Genomic DNA, 13182 nt, shown 5'->3' with positions numbered 1-13182 from the left:
CAGGGAGGCAGCTCCCACACCTGGACCCTACCTATCGACCCATCAACTCATGAACCGGGGACCAACGGCTTTACTTCCCAGAGATATTATGCCTCAGAACATCCCGGCGGCGCCGACTGGGATTGAACCCAGGCCTGCTGGGGTGAGAGGTAATCACGTCTACCACTACACCATCGCGCCGCTGACGTAAAAAAATTTGTGAACATAAATTCTAAGATAACTTTCAACATTGAATGAGCTCCTTGTTGACTTAATGAAATGACACTCGAAGCTCCAGGAGAAGAAAGTTCTGTACCGTGCGTCATTCTGGCAGACGTTTGTCAACACCAAGTACCCAACCGACAAGTGGAAGACGCATCTTGTCTGCATTATCATCATGCTACGCGGGCAAAGCTACAACTCACAAAACAGGAAGAACTCGACCTAAAATGCCCACCTGCAGTCATGGTTGAGTACTAAATTTTTCTAACTGGCCTTCCCTTTTTTTGACGGGGGAGTCAAACTACTTCGCCCATGGGTTAGAACTTTTGAAAACCCTAATAAATAAACAGGAGAGCTAGGAAACCGCTGAGATTGAACAGGGATGGAAACAAATTAACTAGTGTTGGTCTTCTTGTTTACCGTGGTTCTCAACTTTTTACTTTGAATCCGATTATCTACATCTCCCATCGAATAATTTCCAGCACCATCCAAATGTCGGTCCAGGATCTCGATACTAGTTGCAGTCGTTTGATGACTATCTCCTCCTTGTATCTGCTTGTTGTTCCTTCATATTTGTTATCCTGCCGGTTCCGATTGCGTTCTATAATACCGCGATTCAGATTGGATCCGTTACCTCCGGTGTGATTACCTTCACAATTCTGTTAGCAGCATATTTCTTAATGTTGCTGTTGCTAACCGACGAACACCCAGTTGCGAAAGACTGCGAACCGGTAATACGGGATTCACTGACTCCACCAGCCTCCATAGCCAATCGAATCTCCGAGATCGTTCAGTCCATAGAATGAGCTGTACGGCTGACTGATTGGTGAACCAGCTATCGTACCGAGTGGTTCTGTTGGAGAAACTGCTGCGGTTGCAGATGCATCGTTAGAATGGTAGGATCGTTCAGCAACGGGTTGTCGTTGACACCGTACATTGGCTGCAGTCGGAACTGCAATTCTCCTTAGCTATACAATTGGCTTTTAGTACGGATCCCATGGTCATCTAGGGTTAATACGAATTCTGACCTGTTTTGCGTGGTGCGCTGACTCTGGGGCCTCCCTTAGCTCAGTTGGTAAAGGCGCAGCTACAAAGCAAGATCATGCTGGAGGTGGCTGGGTTCGATTCCCGGTCCGGTCTAGAAATAAGTTGAGAACACGCAATAAGCTAATATGGATAAGCAATAAGCTTGAAATGCGAGGAAAAAGAAGAAGCTGACTCAGACTAATTCGTTTGAACTTCCCCGAAACTTTGGACATCTCCGGAGAACTTCGAGGCTAGGGCGTAATTGCTTTTGTAAACAAAGTTCAAAGTTCTCCGGATCTCTTAAGAGCCTTCTGCACTTTCTGCAGAGGTTAAACCCCCAAATGGCATAAGGACTCGAAGAGTCTACTCAAAATTGCAACCTCTTGATTGGGGACAATTTCGCTTCGCCCTTACTATGAAGTAAACCTTAGCAACGATTAGCAAAATGTGAACCTAAAACAGTGATGCCGCTTTATTTTATATTTTGGGTCATACTTGTCATCGTGTGCCATGACGTGCCGTTCAGAGTGCCACGATGTATTTCGGCACAGAGTACAGAGTTGATTACCAAGGTAGTGATTTTTGCTAATGTAATCGCACTTATTTAAAATAGTTCCAGTGTACCAAAATTGATATAATTTTGGATTTCGGTTCCATTTTAAATGTAGATTACGAATATGCAATTATCTCAATGCCCCTAAATAACCCAATTTGTTAATGCACGACGAGTAAATAATAATCAGGTAATCATGACGTTTTGATCTTTGAAAATAACGCGAATGAAAAAAAGAAACCTTCTGAGTATCGATCAACTCACCACCACTATCTTCGACGCTGCTAAAGGTTCCATACCTAGGACTAGTGTCACCCCCTGCATTGGTGGTCACCTGAGACCAGGGCGGCTATCAAAGCTAGAAGGAAGGCAATGAGAGCAGTGAAAAGACTTCCGCCAGATTACCCAGAAAAAGGAAGAATGTTAGTAGAATATCGGTCAAAGAGAAATAAATGCAGACAAATCATCAGAGATGCCAAACGCAGGAATTGGGAAGATTTCATCGACGGGATCAATAGTAACCAGTCTACTACCGAACTGTGGGGTAGGGTAAACTCCCTAAGCGGAAAGAGGAGAACAAAAGGCATTGTCATCAGACATGAGAATGGGTTATCGAGAGACCCTTCGGTTGCAGAATATTTTGCCATCAGTGGCTATAGTCAACTTTTCATCAGAAGCAATGCTGCCTCCTTAACGTCGTTAGATAGAGTTCCCATTCCAAAAGACGTCACCTCTCTACCGATAAACCAACCTTTCTCCATGTTGGAGTTAAGCTTTGCCCTTGCGAACAGTAATGGTAAATCTGCTGGCCCTGATGAAATTAGTTACCCATTGCTGAAACACCTACCACAAGCAGATCCTTCTTTCACTTCTGAACCAGAACTGGACCCAGGATGTTTTCCCAAAGCAATGGAGACACAGCTTGGTAGTTCCCATACCAAAGAATGGATCATCCTCGACTGATCCAAAGGACTACCGGCCTATCTCATTGACAAACTGCACTTACTGACTTCCTTCAAGACAACAATCTGTTGGATTGCCGACAACATGCCTTCCGTAAAGGTTACGGAACGGGAACCTACTTCGTCTCCCTCGGTCAAGTTCTAGATGACGCCCTTCAAGCCGAACAGCACGTAGACATAGCAGATTTGGACTTGTCTAAAGCTTATAACAGGACATGGACACCCTTCGTCTTAAAACAATTATCTGAATGGGGCCTATCCGGCCACATACTTCACTTTGTCCAAAATTTCCTCAAGAGCAGAACCTTCCAAGTTGGCATCGGGAATCATAGGTCTATCATCGCAAGGGAAGAGACCTAGACCTAGAGTTCCTAGTGTCTATGAACGGAGTCTTTGGGGACCTTCCCAAAGATATATACATCTTTGTTTATGCTGGTGACATCGTCCTCGTTGTTGTCGGGCATAGACCAGTGTCGCTTCGGAGAAAGCTTCAAGCAGCTGTCAATGTCGTGAACAGATGGGCCAAATCGGTAGGTTTTGAGTTGTCACCGTGCAAGAGTAACTTTACACACATCTGTAACAGCCGACACCGGGTGGAGTCAAACCCTATCAAAATCGAAGGCAACACAGTGCCAAACAAGACCTGCTGTCGCATTCTCGGCGTCTATCTAGACCGCCACCTAAACTTCCAAAAACATTTCAACACGGTCCGAGAAGATTGTCAATCAAGAATACGCCTATTACGCTTGATAACGAACCGTCGGAATCATAATAACCGCGATACAGCGCTCCGAGTTTCCACTGCCATCGTAACCAGCAGACTGTTATACGGTATAGAACTCACCTGCCGATCTTCAGACGAGATGAAGCAGAAACTAGGACCAACCTACAATCGTTGCATAAGAATAGTGAGGAGAGAGTGTTCCTCCTAAGGGAGGCTAACAAACTCCTTCAAAATCTGGCTCATCAGGAACTCCCATTGGTAGCTGAATTAGACCGGATCGGAGGCCAAGGGTGGGACTCTTCTAAACCGAAGGTCAACTAGTCTTTTCAACGTTCTTATAAAGTCGGAGAAAGTAAGGCTGGAGTTATAAGTACTTTCAATCGTATGAAAGCGACGACGTTAGCTGGATATGATTTAATATACACCGATGGTTCCAAGGCCAATGGCAGAGTAGGTGTTGGTGTATCAGGAAGAGATCTTGTGATACACCAGCGGCTACCAAATATGTGCTCAGTCTTCTCGGCTGAGGCCATAGCTATTCATCAAGCAGCGATCAATGCAAAGGCAACTTATACTGCCATATTATCATACTCCGCGAGTGTCCTTAAAGTCCTTGAAACGGACCGTATACGTCACCCATGGGTACAAATGATCCAGGCGACAGTGAAACCTAACACTCTTTTCGTTTGGATTCCCGGACACTGCGGCATCCCGGGCAATGATAGCGCAGATAAGCTTGCGGCCTTAGGTCGAGATTCGCAGCTACTCACCACACAGGTACCCTTTCGAGATGCCAAAACCTGGGTTAAAAACATAATTTCGGTAGCTTGGGCAGAATCATGGCAACAAGAGAGGTCAAAGGTGAGACTACCAAATGGAATTACCAAATCAATAGAAAAGATCAACGAATCCTATCTAGGTTGCGAACCGGCCACACCCGAATTAGTCACTTCCAGTCGGGACGATACGATCAAAGCCTATGCGATTTTTGTGGGATTCGGCAGTCTGTCGAACACATTATTGCTGTTTGCCCTCAGTATCAAGATTCGAGAGGAATATACGGACTAGAAACTGGTACAAGAGATATTCTTGCTAACGACCCTTCAACAGAAACCGCTTTGCTCTGTTTCCTTAAAAACACAAAACTGTACGAACGAATTTAGCTGACATCAACCACGGGAACTTCTGGAACTTCTAAACAACAACAAAGTGACCACTACAGAACTACGATTAAGGTTTCTTGATTAACAACTTACTGACTTGACAACGCAACTAAACCGGACATTACAATTTATGGAACTTTATAAAATAATTGTTATGACAACTACGTAATATGCTTTGCCAAGGGGGTCTCCTTCGATGCCTCTTCTGCTAAATAAAGAGACGAACCAGTCTAAGGCTGAAAGTCTCTATAATAAAGACAAAAAAAAATACCTGAGTTTTGTCAAAAAATGTAAACATTTACGCTGTGTCCAGCGAAGAATAATTCAATAATTATTGTTGGTTATATGAGGATCCACTTTACGCCAGTTATTTCTGAAAAAAAAATATTGGCAACCCTGCGCAGTGAGAGACATTGAAAAACGTCTGCCGTCTCTTCTTCTTGTGTTGTTATCTCGCTGTACTCATTCGATTTGGCACCAACACAGAGAAACATCTACAATCTCACGGGCGTGTATTAAAAATGCGCCAGTATGGGTGTGTGTATACAAACCAAGTCGTACGAATACCCTCTCGCATATGTATGGCTATTTTGTCACTGTCACACACGACGACGATACATTCGAATGTTTATTATTATTTTCCTCGCTGTCCGACGGCCGACGACGATGACGACGACGAAGACGAATATGTTTTTCCTCTGATAAAAGGTGCGCTTTTCGCCACCGATGACGCATCAATGGGACGGTAAACGGGTTTAGTCAGCGATGAAAATTTGCGAAAATAGTTCATTGACAGAGACTAGGCGATCCATATGAGTGGGATGAGTTGCTGGGAAGTGCAGCTGGCAGTCGTCAAGGTTTCATAAATACAGATGAATAATGTCTACGGCTATTTGTTTTTGTTTTTGTTTCATTGAGATGGACGGTGATGACGTCGCCACAAAGTCAGTAGTTGTCGTCTCGTCGCAGCCAGTCAGTCAGTGTCGTATTGAAAGGGAACGTGGAATGTTCATAATAGAAGAATAAGCAATGAATGAGTCGTTCAATGTAAGGTTGTTTACTGCGCTGAAATTATGTCATGATGCGCGAGTTGTATGCAAAATATGTTTTTGTTCGAGTGGATTGTCCAGGGATCGGTGGTGCCTGGAATTTAAATCAGCAGTTGGATGAGGGCCAAATTAAGTAAATTTCCGATTTTTGATTGCAGGGAACTTTGGTTGTCGATGGCGGTATTCATCAGACGGAATTGTTGACCATCGAGTCACTGGTGAACGAGTTCTACCATCCGGGGACGTCCAACGCTAGGAAACACACGATCGAAGGACAGCTTCAGCAGTTCCAGCGAGCACCACACGCCTGGGCCCTGTGTCTGCAATATCTGGTTCAGTTCAACAATCAGTACTTTTGGTTCTTCAACGTTTCGACCGTGGAAGTGACCATCAGCCAACGATGGTTATCGTTGGACGAAAACCACCGGGCACAGATTCGAGAATCGCTGTGGGCAACGTATGCGGGTTTCTCGCATGACATTCCCGGAATGCAACGGGACAAGGTTGCACAGTTGATTGCCCTGATCGGGAAGCGCCAATTCCCGGATGAACATCCGGACTACATGAATCAGGTAAGATTGGATTGTTTTGTTTTAGCTAATCAATGATTCCACAGACTGACATGTTCCATCATTGCAGGTATTAGAGCTTCTGAAAAGTAAATTCATCCTAGGCGTAACGCTGCTGCGATCGACCTCGGATGAAATCACCAGCACAAAGGCTGACATCACAAGCGATCGGCAGAAATACCTTTCCTACTGTGTTTCGATGTACCTCCCGTCGGTGTTCGAAATCCTGGAGAAGTACGCTGAGCTATGCATCACACGAACTAGTTGTAAGAACGGAATCAGCCTAGCACATCTACCGCCTCCGTTTGGGGACGATTCACGTGTCGAGCAGGCTACCATGGATCTACTGCTGTGCGTTCAGCAAATCTTCTCCTGGGCTCCGCTGGATAACATTACGGAGCCGCAGTTTTTCCAGAGCCTGTTCATGCTGGCACGCTGGAACGAAGCGTACAACGACGTATCCATTTCGGCCCTGACTACGATTTCGGAACTGTTCTACCGCCAGAAGCCGCTACCGCTACCGACGGTCATTGCGACCGGGGTGATCGATCTCCTGCAGCAGTCAACACTCAAGCTGTCCAATGAACTGTATCAGGACAAACTTACCGAACTGCTGCGACTGTTCACCGCCCAGCAGTGGTCCAAGTGGAGCAAAGACCCGCACTTTCCGGCGATGAGCTATCTCAACTCGCTGTTCCAGTATACCTTTTTCGGGTACGGTGCGTTAGCATTCACCGAACGGTTAGCCATCTGGACGCCGATTGTGCAGAGCTTTGCGGCGACCGACAACGGAACGGTGGGCAAGCATAGCGACAAGCTGCTGGCGTTGGCCTCGGGAACCGTGAAGCGGATGCTGTTCCAGTACGATTTCGACCAGCAGCTGGAGATGCTGGACAACGAAGAGCTGGACGATGACGTGAGTTTGGTTGACAATTATTGCTTATTGTTGTTCTTTTCAGGGTGTACATTTATGAAATTAAGGATTTGCATGTTTGCGTGTAAGTTTTTGCTGATATTCGGCCTTTTTCCGAGTGGCCGACAAAATGTATGCCTTCCAGATGAGTTATCATCGGTGAAAGCTACAAAAGGGCACAGATGTGTCGGTGGAATTCAATGGCGCAACGATAAAGTCAAGCAGACGGAAATGAGTGCTGAATGTGATTTACTATAAACATCAAGCCAGGGGAAGCACTGGACTTGTTATCAGCTCAAGTGCTAGTGAAAGCAGTGCCTGGATGCAATCTAATAGAATTGTTTATAAAGTGGATGAAAATAGTGCGCATTTTGCTCATGATCTGGCATTGGTATGTTTTGAAACAAAACCAAGGACGCAGACGACAAATTCCTGCTGTTCGTAATGGAACGTGAGATGATTATTCTTCTAACTGTCTCGAAGAGACGACAATCGTGGGGAGCTCTACGTCTCAAATGTTGTTGTTGTTTTACATCAACAGGCTGGATGTAGGCCCAGTGATATTAATCTTATCAACTATAGTTTAAAAAGCATGGTCGTAAAAAACAAAAAGAAACATTTATCTTATAGTCAGTTACTCCTGCCGGCGAAAAACGAAAGTAAACATTCGACGATGCGCATCACGGGTGAGATGAAAGTCGAAGACAGATGCAACTCTGTTGTACACTCGCTGCAGCCCGCAAATTGCACCGTATTTTCCATAGTTTGTGCCACGCAGAGGCAGCCTTAGCATGAGGTTGTTACGAAGCGGTCGGGATTGATAGTCTCGCAATCTGTCCTTCCCTGTAGACTCTGCTTCTAGTCCGGAGAGGTTCTAGGTCGATAAGTTGACAACGGCTTTCGTAACTGGAAGATCATTCCAAGGCAATCTACGTACCGCAAAACGAAGAAAGTGACGTTGAACAGATTCGATCCTATCTGCACCGTTGTTGTAGTTTGGGTTCCGAACCGCTGAACAATACTCAAGCGTCGATCGAACAAGTGAACAATAGAGAGATTTTAGACAGTGTGACAGTGACAGTGAGAGATGTCAGTGAAGTTTTTAGTTATCCTTAAAATGAACCCCTTAAGTTCTAGACGCCTCATCGACAACATATGTAATGTGTTGCTTGAATGATAGCTGCGAAGCCAAGATCACATACAAGTCTTTAACCTGATTCATGCGCGATAGCGGAGCATTTGGCTGGGTTCACTACCATTCCGTTTAAACTTCACCAACTTGCGAATACATTCAGCTAACGTTGAAGAAAGTGGCAGTCAACGTTCGAGCGGATTCGTAGGAAGATTTTGAGGTAAGCTGCATAACCGAGGAGTTTCAATGATGCACGCCGTTGAATAATAGTGGAAAAATCAACGATCCCAGGTGACTTCCCTGATGTGAGGAAGAAGCTAGCTGATCTGCAATCTGGCAACCACTTGTTGGCGACCAGTAAGATATGATCGAAACCAACTCAGAAGATCCATTCGACAGCCATTACTCGTATTCATCGGACGTGTTCTCTTTCTGCTCTGCTTAACTTGGTGAAATATTGTAGCGAAAATGAGTGTAGTTCGTAAAAACACACTTGTTGTTGACTTCAGTGTCCTTCCAGTTCCAATTCTTCGAGAACAATATTAAGCTTCAATATTCGGACGTTAGATGCATTCAGTTTCATAACGTCCGGAATTGTGTTTTTATTGAGATGATAGACAATGAAGTTGCCTTGCGCTATGAAAAGGCGCACAACTATAAACACGCGATTCTCTGTGCGAAGAGTGAGTTCAAAATCCCGGTATATGTGGATTGTGAAGCAGTGACCGTTCGAGTGCATGATCTGCCTCTGGCATGGCCACAAGCCACTGTTATGAACCACATAGTAAAGTACGGGACAGTGATTTCCAGTCGACATGAGAAATGGAAGCACTACTTCCCAGGATTCATGAGCGGTGTTCGAGTTTTACGAATGCGACTCGAAAGCGCCATTCCATCGTACATCACGGTCGACAACGAAACAACGTTGGTAACGTATGACAAGCAACCAAAAACGTGCCGCCATTGTGGCCGAGCAGCACATCACAAACAGAAATGTTTGGATGTAGCCACATCGAAAAATAGCACCGCTCCAGCAGCTCCACCAACCGAGGGGGTATTCAGTCTCAATGATTTCCCGTCGATTGATATCGAACAAAACCAGCCAACGACATCGGGTCAATCATCTCCTGCTTTCACCGGGTTCTCAGCAGAAGAACAACAGCGAAACACCGACAATCAAACCGAGGATCATCACACTTCAAGCAACGACGAAAACTCTAGCACCAGCTCATCAAACGCAACAAAGGATTTCAATGAAAATACCAACAAACGCTGGCTGTCGAAACACAAGGAGAACGAAAAAAAGAAAGTTCGTGCTGATCAGTGCACCCAGAAGACTGGTCAGCAAATAGATCGTTTAGATGAAAATAATGCAACTTATCAAATAGGGGATAATACGTTTTATTTGAAAAATAAAAGTGGGAAGGGATCTCATTGTAAATAATGGTCATCGGCCCAAGCAATGCCTAATAGGCAAGGGGGCCTTATAAATAAACGCAATAAAAAAAAAACTCAGAAGATTACCGGTTTAACTTTTCGAAAGCTGCTGATAGGTCGGAATAAGTAACGTCCGTTTGAACCCGATTCGATATGCTTTCGGTAGTATACGATGTGAGACACAAGGACAATTACATCGTAGCAACGATCCGATACAGCTATCCGGTACTCTTTAACATCAGAATTCATTCCACCGGCGTTTTGGTAGAAGATCACGACGTCCTGCTTACGGCAAAGAATCGAACGACTGTTCTTCCTGGAAATCACACATACATCAGACAATAACTGATTATCATCGAGTCTGATTGAATACTCGCTATAGTGAGTGGGTTAGAAGACGTCTTCTCCACATCCGACAGCAGGTCCGCAACGACTATGAAGAACGAAGGCTGCTAATGGCAGGATTGTGGCTATCTACGGCGCGTTCCGGGTTTGGGAGTTACAGAGGCATAATCGCAATGACGAACAAAGTCCGAATCGGCATCAGGCAGTGAATGATAGAAGCAAGCTGGAAGACTCCTGATCCATATCCAGCCACAGGTCCAGGACGACTACGCTGAGCGCTGGTAGGAATCGGCACAACTGGGCTGGAGGAACCAGGAGCTTCCAAAAAGCAGAGATGAATTGGGATTGTTCGAACAGTAAAGCGGATGCTGTAAATTAGCAATATCAAAAGTGCTCGCAACTCATAGGTCTTAATAATTATCCGTCGCTTCTCATTGGTCGTACTGGATTCGTGCCTGCGATAATAAACGAAGTTGACTGGTATGTTGAGTACCACTTGCTCCTTCCTGATACACTCTGCGGATTTTGGAAAGGAAAAAGTAACTTTATTGACTGTCGTGCTTGGGCTCACAGGACGTATAATTTTCGAAATGTTCATAGATCTTCCGAGTAGTTCACTGAACATCAGAGATGTTCATAGAACTTCCGAGATATTCACCTCCCTGGATGGTGCGGTACTCTTCCTGGGGGATGTCAACGGTCACCACCAAGCCTGGGGTAGCCCATCAAATAATCGTCGGGGCATTGAGGTGTTGGAGGCGGCTGAATCTGCCAATCTGACTCCTCTTAACGATGGGTCCATCACCTTTACAAATGGAAAGAGGCAAACAGCTACCGACGTTTCCCTAACTAGCGCAGACATCGTGCACCGTTTTTTTTTTGGAACGTTAAGGAAGATCCAATGGGTAGTGATCATCACCCGGTGGAAATCCGGCTTGACTGCAGACCACTCAAGGCTTCTCGTAGGCCGACTGGTCTCGATTCCAGGAGATAATCTCCGCTTCGTCCAAGGATTCCCAACCCTCAGACTTAAGGAGTTTAACGGAGATCATTCTTGAGGCTGCCAGCTCAACGATCCCAAAATCAAGTCCGAATCTCTCCACTGGTGGTGTGCCGAAGCCAAGTTAGCCATCAAAGCTAGGAGGAAGGCTCTTCGGGCCATGAAACGGCTACCCAAAGGCCATCCCGACAAAGAACGGGCTTCCGAAGTCTCTCGGACTAAAACAAATGAGTGCCGACCGGTAATCAGAGACGCCAAAACGAGCAGCTGTGAGAAATTTCTCGAGGGGATAAATGCTGATCAAACGGCGTCTGAACTCTGGCGTCGTGTGAACGCCTTGAATGGGAAGAGGAAAGCCAGAGGGATGGCCCTCCGTCTTCCGAATGGTATCACCCGGGAACCACAAATCATCGCAGAGGCTCTAGGAGACCACTTTGCGTCACTGTCTGTTCATCCGTAGGAACAACGCGTCCACGCAAAGTTTGAACCACATAGTTATTCCGGAAGCTCCTACTCCACTACCGATCAACGTCCCATTCCAGATTGCCGAGCTCAACATGGCACTCAGCCACTGCGTTGGGAAATCAGCCGGCCCGGACGAAATCGGATACCCTATGCTTAGACATCTACCGCCGGAAACCAAACTTGCGATGTTGAGCATACTCAATAATATCTGGACGGAGAACATAATACCGTCGGAGTGGACCCACAGCTTGGTGGTCCCGATTTCCAAACATGGGGAGATGATCTTCCTTAACCGAAAGACTTCCGGTCAATTTCGTTGACTTGTTCTTGTAAAATCTTGGAGAGGATGGTCAATCGTCGATTAATGCTATTTTAGGAGGATAACAACCACCTAGATCACCGGCAGCACGCGTCCAGACCTGGTCATGGAACCGGAACCTACTTCACCGGCCTAGGAGTGGTTCTCCAGAACGCCATGGAAAACAATCTCCACGTTGGCGTCGCGTCCCTGGATCTAGAAAAAGCATACAACCGTGCTTGGACACCCCGGGTCATCCAGCAGTTAGGTGATTGGGGGCTGGCTGGCCACATCCTACATTTTCTCTGCGGTCGGACCTTCCAGATCCTAATCGGGAACCACCACTCCTCAATTCGAGCGGAAGAGACAGGAGTTCCACAGGGTTTCGTCATTGCGGTCACTATTTTCCTGGTCGTAATGACCGGGATCTTTGAGGCTCCTTTTCCAAAGGAACAGCTGCCGCACAAGACTTAGTTTGTTGCGGACACTTTCCAGCCCTCATCGTAGTGACAACAGGAACATTATGCGTAGGGTAGCAAAAGCCATCACGCAGAAAAAAGTTTTTAATTTCAATTATATTATGTATTAAAAACAACAACAAAAATTATCATTCCCCGGCTAAAAACTTTTTTTATTGAATTCAACAATAAATCTTTATTGTTCGGACATAAAATATTGTTGTTTTCAAAAGCTGTCAAAAACGCAATCAAAAATATATTTTGTTGAATTTACAATATTTATTTTCAAACAGACAAAATCTTTTTTTAATCAAAAAAAAATTAAGTTGCTACCAACAATAACTTTCTTTGATTTAAAAAAAAAAATTGCTGCGAATAACAATTTGTTTTTTTTTTTTGGCTTAAATATTTTAATTTTTATTTTAGCAGTTTTTCTTTTCAAGAAATAATTTTAAATAAATTGAAAAATTGTTTTTGATTTATTTTTTTATTTATTAACAAACGAGTGTACAAATAGTAATTCAATAGGTTTATCCATTATACAAAAATTACAAAACCGGAAGTATGACCTTTCATTAACGGTATGTAAATTAATAGTTTGCGTTTCGAAACGGGCAATGTTTGAAACCAATGTAGGATCCTGTGATTTATAAACCTCAAAAGATTGCAAATGTTCGTCAAAATAACGACATTGCATGCTACGGCAAACTAATATTAGATTATTGTTTTTGTCTATCATTATACAGTCCAGCTCAAACATATTGATAATATTACAATGTTTTACATATAAAATAGTACCTTTGCTGAATTTCGATCCCTGTTTCATGAAACGTTTTGTTGTTATTTACCCTGCTGTACTGTTTGGCATCTCGGTGTTTACCTTCTCC

At 44.7% G+C, this 13182-nt stretch overlaps 1 protein-coding gene across 2 annotated transcripts in view; it reads left to right on the top strand.

Moving 5' to 3' along the window:
* Window positions 1-13182, top strand: part of LOC135698738 (exportin-6-A-like) — a 35380-nt gene that overhangs the window by 9648 nt on the left and 12550 nt on the right. Inside the window, exons 1-3 of one of the 2 annotated variants that reach the window (XM_065218839.1) lie at window positions 5589-5676; window positions 5837-6250; window positions 6318-7163. In XM_065218839.1, the coding sequence (XP_065074911.1) occupies window positions 5659-5676; window positions 5837-6250; window positions 6318-7163 (1278 nt within the window). In that variant the 5' untranslated portion in view covers window positions 5589-5658. Of the gene's footprint in view, window positions 1-5588; window positions 5677-5836; window positions 6251-6317; window positions 7164-13182 lie in introns of those variants that run through there. The other variant, XM_065218840.1, reaches the window with a different exon arrangement.

This window comes from Ochlerotatus camptorhynchus, unplaced genomic scaffold, assembly GCF_037179485.1.
Source record: "Ochlerotatus camptorhynchus isolate MF236.1 unplaced genomic scaffold, CSIRO-AGI_Acam_v1.1 ptg000094l, whole genome shotgun sequence".
Lineage (NCBI taxonomy): Eukaryota > Metazoa > Arthropoda > Insecta > Diptera > Culicidae > Ochlerotatus > Ochlerotatus camptorhynchus.
This window is presented reverse-complemented; position numbering and strand designations above follow the sequence as displayed.